Here is a 22398-nt window from a genome sequence, read left to right as displayed (position 1 = left end):
GGAAAGTTGGCCTTTAGTAGCCAATCACGTCCGAGCTATGCTCATCATCCCGCCTACTATTCCAAAACTATAAAAACCAGCAGGGATCGCTTTGGTCAACCAGGAGGAGACTAAACGTTCGGTGAGACTGAAATCAGGCCACTTAAATGATGGCGTATTCTTAACAAGAACAGTGTTTTATACAAAGAATCATGAGAATATGTTCGTTTTAAAGCAAAAAAACACAAGTGAAATTGACGCGCCCCGTGCGGACAGCCACAGACGATGCCGCATGCGTCTGGAGAGCTGTCCGCGGTCCTGAAAGTAGGAGTTTGCTCCTATAGTCTACACACGAGCATGAGGGAGGAGAGAAAGGGGAGAGCGAGAAGCAAGTAGTGATGCATGAAGAATAGCACCCGGGAGAGAAGCAGAAACGCCACTTAAAGAGCCACGGACCGTTTTTAATGATTCCTCTCCTGCATGGCCTCCACACAAGGCGCTGTGAGCTTCACAGTTCAGTTAACGTAGTCACTGTGTTATTGAGTGTGTATGCCACAAGAGATCGAACAGATATGACTGTCTCAACCACCATTGCCTACTTAAACACTCACAGTGTCACAGCATTGGGATTTTTGTGTGTGTGTCTGCTTTAAAAAATGCAAAATAGCCTTGAAATCATGCAAGTATATATATATATATATATATATATATATATATATATATATATATATATATATATATATATATATATATATAAACAGATCACACAAACCAGAGATCTTGCGGCATCCATGGCCAGTGCAGATCAGTCTTTGTCCACTTTCCCATTACACACACATTTAGATATAGACAGAGTTCCAACTAACGGACCGTCTGGTGCACTAACTTCAAAATGATGCTCTGACTGACAGCGGCTGTCACAGTGAGGAGGAAAGCGGGGAGTTTCAGGGATCAAAAACACAGAGGAGGGAGGGAAAGTAAAAAGAAAGGGATTACAAATACATAAATGCAGCAGGGGCAGATCAACAAGAGAGAGAGCAATGACAGGTCCTATCACCCTTGCAACGCGTGTGTGCGTGCACACATAAGGCTCTTGCTGCCCACGTTATCGCACAAGAAGACTCATTAACATAGAAATGACTTCAGGAAGAGAAGCATAGCATCCCACCTCTGGTGAGGGACAGGCGGGTGGGATGTTGAAGGAGTGACAGTGAAGGGAGAAAGACAGGCAAAAAAAAAAGGAGGGAGATGTGAGAGCGAGGAGGTGAGGGAGGGATGGCGCAGATAAGCGGTAGAAAGTTGGCAGGAGAAATTATTGGGGGCCGGAATAGAGGAGGACAAGGAAGAAGACACAAAGGACAACTGCTAAAGTTTAAAGTGAAAGAAAACAAATGATTCATGGATGGTAACGAACCTAATCTATTAATCACATTACATAAAAATTGACTTAGCTTTGTGTGCGCCAACTTCCTCCCACATTCCTCCTATAAGTGATATTTAATCATCTTATGATTAAGCAGCAGTTTAACTACTTATTGGGAAATTTTTGTTTTTAAATTGCCACTTGAACAGTCCCTTAAAACTAAACAAACTAAACTGCTTCAATAAAATAATTCTATTATAATATCATAATAAGAATTTATTGATTGTTATTTTATCTATTGCGACAAATTAATGAAAAAATAAATCAAATACTTTTTTTAACCAATAGAAGAAAACTGATAATGAATAATGACTACATTGTAGAGGTCGTTTGTAGTGCTGCAGAAGCAATGTGCTTAAAACCAAGTATTGATTACCTTTTGTTCTGTTTAGACTACAATGGCTCCAATGTGGTGGCAACATGGAGGCATCATGTCTAAACCAACATTGACACAGTCTCCCATCCTTCTTGCTCGCCTAGTTCTTGAAGAGAGTAGGACTGCAGGCTTGGTGCTCAGTGAGCTGGAACCTTCTCACGCCTCAGGCCAGCGCTCAGAGACTGTGAGGAGGAGTAGGGGGAGGAAGAAGATGAGATGAAGAAGCACTCTAGTAAACCTCAGAAAAACGGTGAACAATAAACTGCTTGCAGGGGGAAGATAGAAAAAGAAAAACACCGATTCTGCAAGGAGACAAACGTATCTTACATTTTGCGTGCTTTAAAGCAACTCGAACTTGTTAATTGCATACTGTTGCTTGTACGCGAAGAAAAAATGTGTGTGCACTCAGCCCTGTGTTGTTATGGGTGTCATACCAGATGGGGATGACTCCAGGGCAGAAAGAGGACATATGGTGATGTGTGGCATGATTCTGGCGTGATGCTAATATGTCATATGCTGTGATTTATGGCGTTCATGGCCAGACACCTAAGGTAATGTGTGTGTGGTGTGTGTGTTTGTGTGTGTGCGTGCGTCTGTGGGGGCGGTATCATTTCATCAGTTGAGATTTAAATCGAACCCTGCATTAGAGTGGACTGGTTACCTGTATCTATTTTCCACAATAAGATGAGTGGTGTGCACACACACACACACACACACACACACACAAACACAATATATATATATATATATATATATATAAACTCTAAGACATCATATTACATCTTGCGTCTATTTGGTAGTATGCTAATATTTACATTTGATAGATCTTTTTAAGCAAGAGTTGTTTATTTTGTACATATAGTCCACCCTGCAACTAATTGAGGCTTATGTTTCAGTACATACAAAAAAGGAGACGATCATGTTAAAGGGATATACAATTGTGTGTGATTAGACAAAAGACTGACATATTGATTCAGTGAGGAAGTGCAGAGTGAATTAAGGGTGAGGGCATATGTTTGATAGAGTGAAAGTATATGTTCTGCTTAATGGAAAGCGTGTGTTGGACTGCATGTGGGTGAGTGAGAACTGGAGTGTGGAAATAAATCCAATAAGCTTCTCCGTCATGCTCTTGAGCATTTTCTAGATCCTCTGAATGAATAAATACAATTCTTTTGGTTTAGTCACTTTGCCTTTCTCGTTTCTATTTCCCTTGCGTTCTCCAAATGTGCCGCATTGTTGCTTTTGACAACCTCTGGCCTTCTCTGCCCCTCTAATTTTACTTAACCCTGTGCACGTATACAGTCTGAGGTCATCAATGTTTTGTCGCTAAAATTTGTACCCTTGGAGAGCTGAATAATTCATGGATCTTGATTAAAAAAATGATGCTTCATTAGCGCTCACGCATGAGCTACGGCAGTGGTTCTTAAGCTTTTTTTTTATTTGACCACTGCATAATATTAAACATAAAGCGTCTCTTTTGGGATTACAGTAGAGATCTGTTTACAAATTAAATCATTTATTTATTAATAAATATTTGTCCACACAAAAGAATCAACATTAAGTATCGGACCTGATAACTCTAGATAAATATTTGTCCACAGAAAAATATTCAACATAGAGTGTCCTCTTTGGGATCATAGTAGAGCGCTGTTCACAAAATATGTCAATAATTGACAGGTAACGAGAGGTGGCACGTGACAAGTTGGGTCAAACCATTCCAGTGATAGTTAAAATAGTGATACTGAATCACATAAAATTTGTTTTATGAACTTCTATTTTTATTAAACATTTAATTAATTCATTTATTATTTTTAAAGGATTTTTGCATGTTTGTTTGTTTGAAAATCTCAAGTACCCCTGGAGTTCCTTCAAGTACCCTCAGAGGTTCCTGTAAATAATGGCCACGTTTTCCTGTAAAGTGGTGCAGGTAAAAATCAGAAAAAAATGTGATTGTTAATAAATACTGCAACAGACAACTATTAGTGGAATATGAGCCCTGTTCGAAGCATCAGTAAAGCAGAGGAGCTGTTATTGCCAACCGATGCAATGAAGCGGAGCACAAAGCAGGTGCACTTCATTATCATCAATATCCTGAAAGATATAACATCCTCCTCCTAATAGCAAAGTCGCGATCATGTTCCGTCCTCTTTGCAGAAATATCTGCTATAATATGTAGTGCACAAAATTTGCTTCCAGGTGGGGCTGTACATTTAGCTTCATATTGCATGTTCAAATTACAGAAACGCTTAAGACAAGATCATTTATATTTTAGTAGTGGTTCTACTTGAGTTGACTTGGGGAATTTCAAACAACAAAGATAATTAAACCTGCTGTTCTTTCACCTCCTTATTGTACACTTACCGTTCATTCTATCTTCCATCAAGTCATCATCTATTTCGCCTATCAATGTGTCCGCCATGTCCTGTAAAATAAAGCTTCAGGCATCTTGAATCGCGCTCAAATTACACAAACAAGTTCAAGAAAATATTTAGGATGTGCTTTTGTTTCCTGGACCTTCAGTGGGAACTTACCGGTAAATCACCCCCTAATACCACCAGGATAACGTTTCAGTTATTGATACGATACAAATTGCACATCTGTAGCAGTTCAAGAATCAATGTTATCTGATGACATGATAAAATATCTCACCGGAGATGCTGATCATCAAATCATGTATTCAGATCTGTCCATGTATTGCTAACCCTGACTTTGAGATTGTCATGTTTTGTTGGTGTTTGTTTGCTTTTTGTTGTGGGTCAATATCAGGGGTTTCTACTAATTTATGTTCTGGGTTTTTGTCTTGTTCCTGTTTTGATCGTGTTCAAATAAGTAATGTTATTCTGGGCAAATTGGAAATCTGAGTGTTGAAATTAAAAACAGTGCAGTTTAAATTGGATTGAATTGCATTTAAATTACACTGGACAAAACCGTTGCTAAAGATCGAATCTCATCGGGTAGCCCATTATGTCACACGAAAAGCTTAATAAATATCTCAGACTTAACATCAAAGAAAAGAAAATGAAAGTCAAACGTGACTTTTCATAATAATTTATTATTCTACAATCATACACATCACAGTACACATTTTCTGATTGGCGAACTATGGCACAAAACATTCCTCTACATTTCCTTTGCAGTAAATTCACTTGGCATTTAACATGTGAAGATTACAAAAATCCAAGCACATGAGACAGGAATTGACTTAAAAGGTGTGTGGGGGGAATTCAAAATAAAGAGGACAGGAAGTATAATTCATGAGAGGATGTGAGGTTGTAAGGTTCAGGGTATAGAGGGTTACACAAAAGCTAAATTAAAAAAAAAAAAAAGGTGGGAACATAACATTTCCTTTAGCTCGCTAAATTATTATTACAATTCAAAAGCTCGCAATTATGTATTGCAGTAGAATTAATTACTCTTAAAACGTGTAGATTCTCCTATCATAACGGAAGACTTACCCTGTAGACTATATATGTACACAAAAGAAGCACAACATTGCCCTCATATAATAGCCATTGACACATAGACCACACAGCTATCATCAATTCATAAACATATTATAGATGATCAGTTTAGCTCATATAGTACGAGATATAAAAGAGAGAAAACACATGCATGCATAGTATAACTAGAAACTCTAGAAATAACAATAAAGTGTGCTTACAGTATATGTCTGGAATAAGGAAATTGCACGTGGATGACTTTGAACCACCATAAAGAACACAAACAAAAAAATCACTTGTACATAATATGTGCAACTGTACATTAGCTTCTTCTAAGCTTACGAAACTGATAGATTCTAAATCGTACAGCACTTCACATAGTCGATACAAATTCACACACAGTGGTCGGGCCTGATTAAATGCTTACTGCAGCAGGAGTTGATCTCTGTAGCTCAGCGGTTGAGAACAATGCAAAAGTATATCGGAGATTTTGCCATTACAAGTTGTTGCTTAGTTAGAATGGAGAAAATATTATTTCAATGCTTTTGCCATGATGTGATCAGTGAAAACATTGTTGATGCTGCGCTCTATTGTTAAAATATACAAATAGACGTCTTTGCTATCTACTTATTCTTTTAATGGTTTTCTTTATTAAAATAACACATTTTTCTCTTTTTTGTTTTAAAATTATTTCTTTAAACTTAAAAACTCATCTCTCTTTGGACTATATTTTAAAGTAAGATTTTGGCGTTCATTTATTTTTATGCTTACTTTTTTAAATTATTGTATTGGATATTATTATAATTGACAAAAATATATTTTCTAATTTCAGTCTGGTTTACTTTTAAGTTAACACTGCAATTGATGACGATAGATGTCAAACATTGCCCCAGTCCAGAGGAGCCCATACTTTTTTCCTTCAAGATCTTCTTTTCCAACCTATTTTTGGGGAGTAAGGATTGCCATAGAGCTCAAATTATGGGCTGTCAATACACTCGGCAACCCGAAGTAATTAAAATGCATTCTAATCAGCATTAACAACTTCAGCTTAGTCCTTCAAAGGACAGTGACTCCAAAACGTCACCTAGAGACTACGACATGAATGCTAAACCATGCAAAATATTTTACAGTGGATAAATCAACATAGCATGGCCCAACTACTGAAACTTGACTCTTATTGCTTTAATCATTAGGAATATAGGGAAAGCAATATAAACCTCCTAGTTCAGCCAAATAGCATGACGTTGCCACACAACCACCAGCTTCTCACGTCAGTAATAAACAGGTATAAATGATGAAGAAAAACCATGTTCTTAATACTAATAATAAACAAGTGCTCATTAATAGTATACAATATTTAAACATATGTGCACCTGCAGTTGGCTTTTACCTCCATTTTTGGTGCCAATGTTTTTTTTTTTTTCCCCCCAATGTCGCTCGATCTACAAAAACTACCTTCATAATCTACCAGTTGTCGGTGATCAATTCATTGAGCACTCCTGGATGAGTCAAAGGAATCTTTGACATCTACAGCCATTAATGGCAGTGAGTTAAAAAATAGAATTTTCTTTTTCAAAAATCCCAAACATGGCAGGTTTAATGTGTTGTGTTTAAAACAATGATACAAGATACATATGCGCTTATGAGCAAGTGTGAGTATGGGACCTGCAGTGTTTTATAGGAGAAAACATCATTGTTCTCCTTGTTACGCTTGATCTAATAATTCCAAGTCTCAAGCATGCTTGTACAATATGTCAGTATATAAACTACATAGCAGTATAGTGCAGTGCAGGGGGTATGCTGGCATTATACTGTAAAGTGGCGCAAAGCTGGAGGGCGGATTTGCTGAATTTGGAAAAATGTGGCCTTGAACCCTCTCAGATTTTGCATCTTCTAAACGTCACTTAGTCAATATGTGCATATATTTACGCACGCACAGGCAAATGTGTTGGAAGGGAGGAATCAGCAGCCTTGCTGATGTTATTGCTGTTTGCAAAATGGCTCATTTGGGAGTTGTCAAAGCAGCTTCTCAGCCACTGTGTTTGTGTGTCTGTGTGTGGGCCCGATTGGTGACTGCCACAACCTTTTGACATCACGTCATTTGCAGCTCCCCAGTGGGCCTGAACAGAAGCAAGGATTACTGAGCAAATTGAAATAATTAAAGGGGGGGTGGAAGAAAGAAGTGGTGGGGAAAAAATATAACAGGAAAAAATTCTTTCAAAGTGTCCTTAATGGGTATTTTCCTCAGTGATGTGTCAGCACTTCCGCAGTGCCATGAATGACCGCTGAGTGATAATGGACAATGGCGACAAGGAATTCTCAAGAATGAAAAAGTGAATTTGACACAAAACGGCTGTTTTGAGAGAAGCGGTCCTGGCAACATGCAAATGAGCCATTGTTCATCGCGCCCCCTGTACTGATGAATGCTAAGTATGGCTATTGTTACCATGGTCACCAGGGCGTAAGCAACTCACAGCCAAGAAAAAAAACAAAACCTCTCAAAGTGTGTTTTCACGACTGTAGGCAGCACTTCATTACCAAGCTGCTGAATTAAATGGACGCTTTACTTCATTACCCATTTCATCTGTAAAAAGTTAATATTTTGATGTTATCATTGTTGTTATCATTTGATACCTGAAGTATTTTTCTTGCACAATGCATTTAAAAACACATTTTGCCACTTGTTTTCAACTGAAAATAACATCACTTGTGTGCAAGGCCCTGGTAATGGCCAATCACAACTCACCTGTCTTTTGGGATTGGTCATGTGATATTATCAAGCTCAGAGCCTTGAGCGCGTGATGTAATAATTTACAGTTGAGAGCAAGTGGCGATATGTGTTTTCAAAGGTATTAATTGGAGATAAAAAATAATTTAGTCATCAGTTTCTTTTTAGACAAGGTAATGTTTTTCCTGCTGAAAATGGCTAAATAAAAGTACTGTCCCTTTAAGAGGACTGTTTGAACATTACTACCCATTGATTTTGTTACCATGTTTGACCACGGAACTGATCATTTTTATTATCATCAATGGGATTTTTTTTTTTTTTGAGGGGGCGGGCATCCAACATCTTGTAATAATGTACGTTCAACTTTTGAGGTTTCACTGAGAGATGTTGTAACAGTAGAATGTCTGGCTAAGGATGATTTTTTTTTTCATTTTGTCTATCATATTTTTCAGTAGCTCACAGTCTTGAAATAACTGAGCTACTTGCTCGACCTCAATATGACTGTAGCATATTTCTTTAGATCATCTTGTAAAAAAAAAAAAAAAAAAAAATCTATGCTGTAAACCTCTATTTGTATAATTACATAGTGAGAACATATGAACGGGTAAAGGGAACTATTACCCAATTAACGTTTTAAGACTAATAACAGTTTATTACATTCAATATGATACCCCCTCTTCTATAAACTTTCTTTTTTACACAATACGTTGAAAGTCTTTGGTATCCAGTGTATTGTGCAAGTTTTGCTGGCAAATACCATTTCGGTGTTGTCAGCAGTCCGCTTGCCTTCAGTTAGCGGCCTCGTATTCCGGGTTGGTGTAGGAGAAGCCCATAAAGTCATCCTGGTCCAGGTTCATGATGACGAGCTTGTCGGTGGGCGTCAGGTCCACCGGCATCTTGGTGAACTCTTTGTCAAAGTTGCATGTGTCCCGACGGGTTTTCTGCAAGGCAATGTGATGCGGAAGGAGAGCAAATGTGGATGGAAACGTGATTTAACGACGGGATGAGTAGAAATGGATGGAGAAAAAAGTGGATAATTCATTAGGTACACCTGCACCCTTCCAAAAGATTGACTCTGCTGTCAAACCTAACATACCTAATATAATTTTTAGTGGTCCGACAATCTCACACAAATGTTCGCAAGGATGATAAAGCTGCGCTTGTGCCGGTGCACACTAAACTGATGAATTAGTATTCATTCAGACATGATTTTAAAACTCATATTAAGCATGAGCGTTCATTGGCTTGACTTCTTCGGCTTTTAAGCATGTAGCCAGTTCTATTTCAGTCATCTTGAATTTACTTTATATTGGATGTAGAGTAAATTATGAATGAATGTAAAACTAATATATAATATAAGGGGTCCTCTGTGGTTGTGTCGTGGGCGGTGATGAACTAGAGTGCACAGCATGCTTTAGTAAAAATATTTTGGATTGATGGCATTGGGTGGAATCACGGCCCGCCCAGTTAATATGGATCTTGGACATTTATAGCCATCAATCGCATTGAAAGAGTTGAACGTGTTTCCACCAGATAGAATAGAATAGAGTAGAACAGAGTAGAATAGAGTAAAATGTCATTGTGTAGGTGTGCAACAGAATTGGGGATTCGGGTATTTGGATATTGGTTATTTTTTGCCAAACTAAAATTGGGAACATCCTGCGTTAGAGCAGGTATGCAATGGACAGGATGGATGATGTTAATTTCTAATTATTTAGTGATTGACAAAAGACAAAAATCACAACTCCTCCTGCTTGGAACAACTCCTGATGGTGAAAACTAAAGTTTGTATGAGTAGAGCCACATTTTTGCTGTTTTTTGACGAGATTTAAGAGATTAATTAGATAAAGTAATTACAGATCTTGATTAAATTCAATCTATCTTAAAAGTTGGGAAACACTGATGTAAAAAAAAAATGCCTATAGATTACTTGGTTCCAATGCATCTTTTTTTGTTGTTGTTGTAAGAATTAACCCCATTTGGTCATGTGCGTTTTGAACTGCAGCTTTTAAAGGGAAACCTTTTCAGATTTTGCAAAGGTACCTCTAAGTCTAAAGGGAGATGCAATAAGAAACACATTTGCAAGTCACTGAAAATCGTTATTGCGACATTAACTCTGACTGTGCCTTCAGAAAAACTGTAAATAAATGGTTGCTATCTGTATATAGAGTATTAGTGTATATCCTGCAGGGTTATTGTAAAGAATGTGTCAACTCATCAATTTACTGTCATACAGTCTCTATACAGGGAGGACTTTAAAGACACACACGCTCACTCACGCACACGCACAAACACACACATAAAGCTGGCAGCCATGTAGGGCAGCTCCTAATGTGTTCCGTCTGAGCACGCTTGAATGTCGCTTAATGCTGTGAGGCAGAAAGATGGAGATATGAGAGAAGGGAGAAAAAGAGATAAACATCAGTGGCCTTTGGTGGAGATGTGGCGATAGATCCCACATACAAACCACAGGCTCGCAGGATTATTACATCGAAAGTCATCACTCCAAGTCGTCCTTCTACTTCCTGCCTCCCATCACTTTCCAGGAAGCAGAGGATTAGCGGTGAGTGTATGTGTGGGAGGCACCGAGGAGAGGAGGGTGAATGAAAGGCGGGTATCGAACGCTGACCTGTTTTGGGCTGATAAGCGCTGGCTGCTTTGTGCCGAAGCACTGGCTTTCATTTTTTTAGGGCCGCAACATTTGGAATTAATTGTCACATGCGCTGCGCCGCTGCGGCGGCTTAGTGTGTACGCTACCTATTACATGCACGCCAATACAAACTTTAGACAGCGTCCTCTCCTACACTTTTTCTGTTCGAAATTATTTGCATTAAGTGCGGCCGCCTGTCAGTGAAAGGCACAATGACAGCTGCCCCCCCCAGCTGTGTTTTTTTGTCCAATCGGATTCTAGCGTTTAAGTGCTGTCATGTAAACTGTTTCTCAGTTTCTCAGTCCTGATATATATATATATATATATATATATATATATATATATATATATATATATATATATATATATATATATATAAAATGTTGCCTTTCTTTGAGGGGTGCTTGCCAAAATATAATTGAGACGCACTGATGAACGGCATTGAAGATTTTGGGAATTCAATATCTTTGTACACATCTTTGTGCAGTTCCTTGGAACGAGACACTAAACAAAAACTTGCACAATGAGCCACATGCTGCTTCAGTATGTCTCGAGGGAGAAATGCGTTATTACCAAGTCAAATGTCGAAACCTCCTGTGGTAAAAAGAGCTGATTACTAGAAATCGTATACATATAATCACTGTTACTGTTTAATTAACCTTTTGCAAGTTCCCACTTTCTGGAATTAAAACACAAAGGCTTTGAACATGGGCTCTATGGAGAATATTTATAATATTTGGGCTGTGAATTTCAGACAGATGACTAAAAAGATTCCTTTGGTTGTTAAATCCAGCACATCACCGATGTACAGAAATATTGAAAAAAAAAAATCTAAATGGAAGCTAAAGCCTACAAATGAGTAAATGACTTAACTGACCAACAATGGGGCCAAGAAAGAAAATCTGCCTCCCCGAATTGCTTGCTCGAGTATTCTTTAGACCGATTAGCATGTCTGTTTCAAGGTCAGTTTCAAGGTCCCGGCGACCCTAGTGAGGATAAGCAGCTATAGAAAATGGATGGATGAAAAGCAAAAATGAATAGGCCTGGCACAATTTTGCAGTTAGGAACAAAGAGCTGCCCGTATTACCTTAGCATTGAGATTAGAATTGTTCCAGTTTTGTGTGTATCAATGACTACAAAATATGACAGGTTAAAAGCCAATCGAGCAAATCGAGGGCTGTCACTACTGAATCTTTTTATGATTACATCCCATCAAATAATCACATAATCACCCCCCACACACATGTTTCAACAAATGTTGAAATGAGTGGCTATATCTACTCATTAGTTATGATCTTCGAATTGCGATCAGCATTAACATGTGTGTGACTTCCATTGAAAGATGACAAACTACTGTTTAGTTCACACATACATAATATTCTATGTACTTTACACATGTAAAAGTTTCCTTAAAATCACTTAAAGACGACTTCAACAATATTCCATCAGCAAACTTGAGAGTGTAGGTGCCTTAGCTAGGTCAACAACTTCCTGTTTTTCTTCTTCTACTTAGTCTTCCACTTCTTGATGAGCAGACCGAACCTGTTTTTGCGCTTGACTGCTTCCTACTGGTTAAAATTTGAACACCCAAAACTGGGCCACTGTAGATTGTAGTGACAGATTAAATTCTCGGATAATCCAGCCTTACTGCTTTTCGGGAAGTTCTTTCTTTCATTTTTGGAAAGCTCCATGTGTTAATATTGTCTTTAAAGAAAGCCAGCTACCTACTAAACCAGTAAGTGCTTTTAAGTGCCCCAAGATAAGCAATGGAGCCCTATGTCAAGACCAGCTTTGCACGTTTTTTTTTTCTTCTGACATACCACTGTGTTATGCTTTTTCAACCGCAATAATTAAACATTATTTTTTTTCCCCAGCCCTACTTTTTAATGAGTGTCTGTTGCAATAGTCTTATTCAGTGCTTGCATTTATCTTAGATTTGGAAGTGAAACAAAAATAAATATTCCTCTCTGGATAAAGTGCTACTGCAGGTGTCAAGCATATCATTAGACCATATAGCGTTTTAAACAAACAAAATCTACTGAAACAATTCATGTTTTATAGCCATGCTGGTCCACATAGGTATAAAAAAAAAAAAAAACAGTTTACAAATTATGTTGTGTACCCCAACTTTGGTTTGAGAACCAATATGTGGTTATAGTGTGTACTGCAGCCATCGAGAACAGCTAGCGACTAGCTTTAGTGGCTCAGCAGGGCTGTGTGTATGTAGGCCGTGTTGTGCATGTTATTTCCTTGAAGTCATCAAACCTGCGCTTCCCCCATCAAGGAAAGGCTCTTATGATAAGTGGCAGCCATGAAATATGCACAGCCTGTCGTAGCCGCCTGCCTCGCTTGGTTTGCCGCTCCCTTACCCCCCCTCCCTCTCTGTGCCCTCCGTCATTGTTGCATTGCTTCTCCTTCGTCTCGTTCCTTTCCTCTCTCCAGTCCCATCTGTCAGCCTCCATCACTCTAATCTCACCCTTCCACTGCATCTTGCACCAGTTCAATAAATATAGATAGAAAAGGAGCATAAACACTGCAGACCACTATGAAAACACACACGACAACCCCTTGCGCACATCTAACTCTCTTTTTTATTGTAAGCCTTGTCTTGGAAAAATCATAGAAATTTGGCCCACGGACAATATTGTAAAAAGCCTTTTTTTTCCCACATAGTTTGCACACCAAAGAGCTGTTCACATTTGAAGCGCTGTGGACACAAAAACATGAGGAACCCTGATGGGTAACATGGAAATACTGTAAAAGCGCAATGATTAAACAAACTTTTTCATGCAGAAACTCTTTTGTCTATGTGTTTGTGTGTGTCTCCTTGTTATTCAATAATACAAACAAACCTTGTTGAACTTTACAATACTGACCACAGAGTACATATTTCTCTGCATTAAAACCTCTGACACAGTTTCTTTGTGGTATAAAAGCATGGAATGACAATAAATACCAGCAATGGTTGCATTATAGTGCTTTTTAGCTGCATCAAGTGATTGCACATTTATTTACACATTCCTATAAATGGAAGGGGAAGCTGAGCAACTAAATAGTTTTCAGGATTGACAAATATTTTATATGAACTAAAATAATATTTTAAAAAGTCCACCTACCATAATTAAGCTATATTTTGTTACTTCAAACTGACTAGGCACACCACATGGCCAATTGCACAGCCCACATGGATGTGTCTAGTACTCAATTTGAATTCTCTATAACAGTTTTACTACATTAAAACCACTTAAAAAGGAAATATTTGGCAAATGAATACTCAGCTGGAAATGACACGTTAGCAAAAGACATTGAGAAAGACATGAAGAAATTGTGCAAGAGAAATTAATGAAAAATTGGTTCCATTCACATATTAAAAAAAAATTAATATACAGTAGCTAAATATGTAGAGGCCAGTTTGTACATTATTGCGGTGGGTCTCGACTGTTGTCATTCTTGGACCTGTGTTGCAAAATCGCAACCTCCTTTTGTAGCCAAAAATCAGTAAATAAAAAAGACGCGCATTGTAGTTCATAAGTTCAAAGGGCAATTCAGAGCAACAAAAAAAAAGCATGGACATACCTGCATGTGTATATAAAATATGAAGTAAAATGTAATATAAAATTGTCACATATCTCAACAGTTTGCGCCATGCTAGTTTTCTTTGGTGCTGCAAGACACTACATTAACGGGACACTGTGTAAAACCAAACCAACAATATTGTTGATGCCATGATGTCTCCTTGTCTGAAGCTGAGCAGCATTTTGGATATTATAGACTACAATCTAGTTCCTCTCGCTATTTTCTAACTGCATTGCCTGCATTCTTGTAGGTATATTTTAGTTAGTTTAGTCAGTTTGATTTTCTTATTTACGACTGTACTATTATAGTTTAAATTGTTGTATTATTTTTAATGCACACAGCTTTTTTTTTGTAAACTGTAGATTACTTGTCCTTTGAGCAGCAATCCTACAGATGTGAACGTTGCTGAATATAGCAAATTTTGTGTTTATCAAGTGCGCGCCAGGATTCAGAATTGGTCGCCAAAGTGTTCATAATTAGTCTTAGTTATTGCAAGGACATTTTGAACATGTTTAAAATGTTCAAAACATGTTCAAAATAACTTTAGGGATCCATTGTGCAACGTGCATTTATTCATTATTCATAATACCGTTGTTATCCTTTGTAATTATTTCGGCAAAGTTCGGCAAAGTTCTTTAACAACAACCTCACAATTGGCATGCAACATTCACTGGGTTCGTCAGGGTTCGAAATTAGTGGCTGTTGTGTTCGTGATGACACTTATTACCGCAAGGACATTATGAATACGCGCATGTTTCGCTAACATGCACGCTTGTTCGCAATACTGTCATAATTACAAATATGTCTGCAAAGTTCTTTCCATAGATGGCGAATTTAACTTTGACTTCAGCAATGTTCGCAGCTCAGTATAATCTTTTGCTTTTTATGTGTCATTTCTTAACAGAACATTTGCATAAAAACAAACACGTGAGTCGTGTGGCTGAGTTGTTTAACCTCAAGTCTAACTGTAGCCTTAATGTGCATTACAGTAAATACAATGCTTCCATTTTAACAGTGCCGAAAAGAAAAGTCAAATGTGTTGGTATACCTAATGTTGTGGCCAACCAGTTGGAAAGTCTATCAATGAAAACATAGCCTTATTAGCATAATTAGCAGCAGATATGGACAGCGTAAAGCTGTGTGATATGAGGTGTATTTCTCATATGAATGAGTTGGCCCGGGTTAAAAAAAAACAAACTAAAACAACAACAAAAACTAATATGCGTCAGTTCCAGTGAGGTTGTTGGTTCAGTGACAAATGTGACCTTGTGTCCACAAGATTATTGCTAAATTGAACAAAACACAAAGGACAAATAATATTCTGCTTCTGTGACCTGTTGTTACATTCTGTGCTGCTGCAGTTAGAAAAGACACCTTCATTGCACATGCAAACGTCGCACTTAAACCGTCTTTTGGTGAGCGGCGGGGGGAATTTCAGTTCAGTCGCTAGGCAACACAACAAATTGTCACAACACATCAAACCCTCTTTGGTGCTTCCACCTCAGCAAAATGACATGCAAGCGTTCATTCCAACTGCTTTCCTTTTCATTCCTTTTCCACCAGCTGTGGAGCAACAAGTCAGATAGCGCTCCATCAATATGAAGCAAGACGGAGCCTACGGCCGTCCAAACAAACGCAAGCACGGGGGTCAGCCAGGCGTGGCGCTGGGAGGTCAGGCATGCAAAGTGCATTTTCATCCATTCGCTCACATACAGTATATATTATGTAAACAAGTGTCGGAGCCATGCTTGTCAAACGCAAAGAAAAGAGCGGCTAGTCCCCTACGAAAATTTGTGTCTATTCAACACGCCACCCAAAGCATATTTTACCATCATGATCCCTCAAAAGTCATCCTCAACTGTCTCTGTGGGCATGAAGGTAAAATACAGTGTCAAGTCCCACTTATTGATATAGTACTGATATAGAAACTCATGCACGAGAAGGTCAAGCATTCCAATTATAGATAAGAATAAAAATACAGACGCTAAGATTAATATCGACGCGTTAAGGAGCACACCAGAATTGCAAGCCAAACTCAGAGCGTGCCAGAAGAGCCAAGGAAGGCGATAGGGGCGGAAAAAATGAACATAAAAAATGCTCCGAAGGAATGCTGCCGTATGTGCGTGTGTGTATATATATATATATATATATATATATATATATATATATATATATATATATATATATATGCGTGTTCTATTATATGTATGTATGTATGAGTGTTCTATTATATGTATGTACCACATCGTTGATTTACACTGCACAACATTGCAAGATCAAACTGCAGCACAGCCAACTCTTTGTTTTTGGCCAACCGTTCAAATGTTTCTCTTGGTTTTATGAATTTAGAAGGCTTTTAACAAGCAGTGAAATAATAAGAGTGGAAGGAGACATTGGATTTGTTTTGCATTACTTGGAAAAGTAAAATGAATTGATTAATCGGAGGCTAATCAATTAGCATATAAATCAACAACTGTTTTAATAGTCAAGTAATCGTTTAGAGCCTTTGTTTAACATCAAATGATCAAAATCTTCAAATTTCAGCCTCTCGACAGTCAGTACTAATACCGATTGTGTCATCTTCTGTGAAAGCTATCGTTTCCGTTTAAAAAAAAGAGATTTGCATCAATTCCACTTATTTGATGTTTAATTGTTGTTAACCTGTTTTTTCTACTCATTAAACAATACTAAAAAAACAATAATTGGTAAAGAACAGTAACTGAGAAAAACGTGTTTTAATATATTCTTCTTCAAACTGAAATTTTACCAAATATTTGATTAAACCGATAGAACAGCTGACAGAACAATTAATAGAATAATCGATTATAAAAATATTTGATTGTCTGTCCCATAGTAAAATGAAGTTGGAGAAACAAAGAATTTTATTTCGATATAAGTAGAGCTTGTTCTGGTATCTTGGTGACAAGGAACTAAGTTGAAGTGAGTTGAAGAACCTCATTTCAATCGAAGTCGTGAGTGCTACCATCTTGTAATATCTGGAATCAATTATTAACCTTTATTGGAGTGGAAGGCATCAGTGTGGATTTCCACAGTTTTGCTATCTATCTACTAAGCGACTTTATGCATACACTTTTATACACTTTGGTACATCACTGCTTCTGTTCTCCATTTTTGTTTTGACTGTGACATACACTTTGGTGCAATCTCCATTTTGACAGATGATTATTACTTCTTAAACTCATGGCCAATTGCCAAAACAATTTGAATCCGATTTCAGTTAGTTTTTGTCCAGTAAACGTTTACTACCTCTATTTAGACCTTTACATGGAACTGGTTGCTGCAGTGTGAGCGAGAAATGTGTTTATTTGTGTATGTAACACATGATTTTTTGGGGGGTTGAAATGTCGCAAGGTTGATACCTGCACAGACTTGTACCCGTGCACTGTATACAGCAGGTGTGCATGATTATGCGTGTAAGTGTGAATGTATCCCCATGTCCATAAATGAGCTTCAAATCAAGCCTGCTCGGCGGCAGGGGCCGTAGGCACGCTTCCTGGGAAATCTGGGTTGATAAAAGAGAATCCTTGGAACTCGTCCTGGTCCAGGTTCTGAATCACTTCCTCATCGGGAGGGGTCAGCACCGGCGGGTGGCGCGTGAAAAAACGATCAAAGTTCTCAGCGTCCCGTCCACACTGTGGAGGAGGGAGGGGCAGGAGGTTGGGAAAGAACAGGGATGGAGAAGAATGGATGGATAAAGGGGAGGGGAACAAAAGAAGAAGGGAGTGGCGGGTTGAGGTAAGGGAGTGAGATGACATCACTTGAACATGTTTTCAAATAAATGCTCCTACTGTGCTTTATTTACTGCGGATTTGGATCACTCTGGACTACAGGGGTACCTTGACTTACTATTTTCAATTTTTACATAGGACAGCTTGTAATTCAATTCAAATCCACTTTCACCATTGAAATGAATTGAAATGCCGGTAATCCGTTCCCACCAAAACCAGCTCGACATTTTGTTACACACCGTACATTTTTTTTTTGTAAGTAAAGGTACCATTGTACATTTCAAGTGATACAAGATCACTCGGATTAATCCTGGCACAGCTCAGGAACGCAAGTTCCTTTTCTTTTGCAAATATTTGAAACACATTTAACTTCATTTTAAACAGAAGGCCACTTAAATCTCAAACGCCCTGTGGAGATGCACTTTTGAATTCCAAAATTGTTTCACAACATACCAGTGACAAGAGTTATAAAATATGAAAGCTCAATTATTGTGAATTCACAAGAAAAGTTATTATTGGCTACTTTTTACTTCCTCAGCGTGATCATGAGGACCTTCCCAAAAAAAGCATTTAAGCCCAGGAGGTGTGTCGCCCTCTAAGTGCATGAAACAAGTTATTAACTTAAAAATGATACTTTCCCGACAGCATGCCTCATAGGGGCTTTAAGACAAGCAATTTTCTGTGCGTGAGAGTGTGTGTGTGTGTGTCTCCATCACTGCGCTTAGCTTTAATTAAGAAAACAAGGATACGATATCCTCTGACAACGTCACCCGGAGGAAAACTCCAAAACTCATTAAATCTGTGTATCTCTGAAGGCTAAATGAAATGAAGCCACCGTTTTTATAGTTTAGGGAAATATAAGAAATACATAGAGGTCAAACGGGGTTTCTTTTCAGTGCCTTTTAACCTGTTTGGGAAATCAAATGGGGCAATGCTGCCCTATTGAGGGTGCAATTTAGAACATAATCATGTTGTACTCAAAGCATGTCACTAGTTTATGTTTGTATCCAAAGGCACTGAGAATAGACCGGTTATTATTTCAGAAGGTGTCTGTTAAAATGCGCAGTGCACTCCAGGGTAGGTTTCATTTGAGACTAAGCCTGTGAGCATGCAAATCAAAGTTACAGACGTGATACAGTCAAAAACACTGAGAATTGGACAAATAAAAATGTGAGAATGGATGGACGGATGGGTTGATGCATGGACAGATAATGTCCGTGAAGGGAGGCTGGATGGAATGCTGGTCAAACAAATGAAGACGTTTCCACAGTCATAATAAGTGGAAGTGACAAGCCACATCAACCGTTGTGCTGTCAGACTAACCAATCAGTCAGATGCTTGACGTTTCAAAGCTGCTATTCCACACAACCGTAGTTTTATGTGACGCATACGGTTGCATTGTTTGTAAATAACACCAACATCTGCGCCACACTACTACTGTAGCTCCAGTGCATTGAACCTGCAGCGTGGGACTTGGACAACAACAGCTGACAGCACAGAGGCACACTCACCAGCCACTATATTAAGTACACCTTACTAAAGTACAGTATGTTACTCTCAGCACCAAGGTGTTCTTTTGCAGTGGCATTTTTTTTCATGTCTTCTCGTCATACCTTCATACTGGAACTAGTCTGCCAAGAAAACTAATTCAATTACACCTCCCTACTTCAGTCGTGGGCAGATTAAAAGCTCTGATGTGATTGTCATCATGTATCAGTCTTTAAAACAAAAGATGTATTATTCCAGGTATAAAGTCTATTCTTTCTTATGATCGAGATGATGATCGGTTATCAGTTATTTTAAAACTCACTGATGGGCCCCAAAAAATCCTCATTGTGAAGTCTCATTTGGAGACTATATTGTTGTCCTATTAATTATCCGAGTTAATCTTTTCCAGAAGAACTATTTTAAAATTCCCAAATTAAAATGACTTAATCGCTCTATTAAACTTTGACTTTAACACTGTATTTTCTGAATTAATCCTTGGGAAAAGTATGAATTTATGTCCACCGTAAAAAGTACAAGCTCACTCACGGTAATATTTAATTGGTTTTAAGGGTTCCTTGCAAATTGTAAGGGTTCTACAGACCTAAAAACCTTGACAATGTACTCACTTGAGGTACTGTATGTTGACTTTTTCCCCCACAATCTCGCGTCAAACCTTTTGTGTTTGTTTTGAACCCAATAAAGTGGCCAGTGAGTATAAAACCAAGCAGTGCTGTTTCAGAAGCCTTAAAAATAGTATCGACCTCTGCCCACTATCTTAAAAGATAAAAAAAAAAACAACTCTAAACATTTGTGCACGATTCCGCAATCTTCCTAAAAAGAAGGCACTTCCCCAGTATACGAGTAAGAGATATGTTAAACGGACAAGAGAAATTGCTAGACAACAAACATTAGCATTCTCGGTGAATTGCCGCAGGGACAAACTTGACTTTTATAGGACTAGTACACGAAGAAACAAATATGCCCCTCCCCTTTCACGGCTGTAGAAATACATATTCAAATACGCGCGCCGCAGTGACACACACATACACAATCAAAGAGTTAAACACACAAAGACACACAAAAGGGCAAATCGCCCACGCGCAAAGCAGCAGGTCAAGACAGCCACATAAAAACCCAACAAGCCAGAAACACCCTTTACCAGCAGTGGCGCTTCGGGCTTCGTGAGTACGTGCGCTCATAATAATGGCGCGTGTGCGTGAGTCACGATGACATCATCGAGCTGCTAGTTCTGATCCAACAAAATTTATTGTAGTGAGAAAAAAAAAATAAAACAAATTCAAGGTTGTTTTAGGTCACTTTGTCTGACTAGTATCCTCTCACCTTTTCCCCGGAGGACGACTGTCAACTTCGACTGACCTCAGAAATGAGTTGCGCCCACTTTAAGTGTGGTCATTATGTCTTAACTTACCTGTGATTGTCGCATTCAAAAGACAGGAAAGAGACAGAAAGTGTTCAATGACAGAAGAGAGCTAAGAGAAGTCAAATGCCTTCATCCCTTCAACGCTACATCCTTCAGAGCGGCTCAAACTTACAGCTTTGGGTTTGAATGGCGGCTGCACTTCCTTGTTCTCCAATTTCTCCCAGTCCATGTAACGGAAGAAGCTGTGGTCCCTGATGTCTCGTTCCCCCTCCGGAGAGCAGCCTAGTCGTTTGGCTGGATGCTTGGTCATCAACTGGCCGGACCCAAAGAAAGAGAGATTGAGGATTATTAGCTTTCGGCTCTCTTGGCGCATGCAGGATTTGTCTCATGTATTGTTCATTCTTGCTTGTTTGAGCTGTTGACATTCAAGTGTTATTTCTCTCATAACTGTGTCCCCTTAAAATTCCACTTTGGAATCATCCGTTTCATTTAAAAGTACTTCTCTTTCTGTCCATTCCTATTGATCTTCACTGGAAATGGATTCATTCCTTCACATTTGGATTTTCACTTCTTATGAGAACCGTTCCACTTTTTATGACCTCAAGTGAGCAACCACAACTTTAGTTTTTTTTTTTCCTCGTCTTTTACCGCGTCTGCGATCCCGCAGGCAAAATTAAAGAGCATTTATGACGTCTGTCCGGGCAAAAACCTTCAGGAAGGCAACGAGGCCGAACGGTGACATCACTGTGTATGTGTGAGTTTGTGTAGGTGGGGCGTGCCTCCCTGAGGAGCAACAGTCATAGCTCATTACATTAGAACTAAAATAACATTTTTCACGGGTCAGTCAACACACACACACACAAGCAGACGCGCGAGCACAAGCATGCGTGGTGGGCTTACACATACACACATCCTAAATAAACCAAAAAATACAGAAAAAATTGTTTACTCTGGATATTACACACTCTGCTGCTTCCGTCCTCGTTTTTCCTGGACGGCAGACAGATAAAAATGTTCTCAGGCACCACTGCACCTGTGCCTGCAGAATACATTTGTTTATTTATTTATTTATGTATCACATATTTTTGATACTGTTGCTACACGTAAACTGAATTATACAATGAGATTATCATTTTTCTTTACATTATGTTTTTGTATTTAAGACTGACATTGCAAAATAGATGTTCATACACAGCACGTACATTGAGTGAAAAAAGTTTAAGGAGGGAATTCCAATTGTTTTATCCCTTCAAAGTTATTAAAAGTACCATTTCTAGAGCTGCTCATCCTCACAAGGGTCACAGGCTTGCTGGCGCCTATCTAAGCTGGCTTCGGGCAGTGGGCGGGGAACACCCTGAACTGGTTGCCAGCTAATCGCAGGGCACACAGAGACGAACAACCGTTCACGCACCCAATCACACCTAAGGACATTTTAGAACTCTTGCGGGCTCGGGGAGAACACGCAAACTCCACACTGAATCGGGAGCTTTGAACTGTGAGGCGGACGTGCTATTCACTGCCCTACCGAACCGCCCCGGTATTAAAAGTAATCTTTTTAAAACATCCTTTTAACATATTTGAGCACAAAAACTGGCACACATAAAATGT

General features: G+C 38.7%; 1 protein-coding gene across 2 annotated transcripts in view; it reads right to left on the bottom strand.

Moving 5' to 3' along the window:
* Nucleotides 1–4810: 4810 nt before the first annotated feature.
* The window catches only part of prkcbb (protein kinase C, beta b), a 58215-nt gene continuing 40627 nt past the window's right edge, over nucleotides 4811–22398 (bottom strand). The window contains exons 16-17 of one of the 2 annotated variants that reach the window (XM_088436451.1): nucleotides 20963–21103; nucleotides 4811–8887 (exon numbers count right to left, since the gene is read on the bottom strand). In XM_088436451.1, the coding sequence (XP_088292577.1) occupies nucleotides 8735–8887; nucleotides 20963–21103 (294 nt within the window). In that variant the 3' untranslated portion in view covers nucleotides 4811–8734. Of the gene's footprint in view, nucleotides 8888–13164; nucleotides 17826–20962; nucleotides 21104–22398 lie in introns of those variants that run through there. The other variant, XM_088436450.1, reaches the window with a different exon arrangement.

The sequence above is a fragment of the Hippichthys cyanospilos genome, chromosome 16 (assembly GCF_059441005.1).
Source record: "Hippichthys cyanospilos isolate Australia breed blue-spotted pipefish chromosome 16, RoL_Hcya_1.0, whole genome shotgun sequence".
Taxonomy (NCBI): Eukaryota; Metazoa; Chordata; class Actinopteri; order Syngnathiformes; family Syngnathidae; genus Hippichthys; species Hippichthys cyanospilos.
The sequence above is the reverse complement of the archived record's forward strand: the minus strand, read 5'-3'. Positions and strand labels throughout refer to the sequence as shown.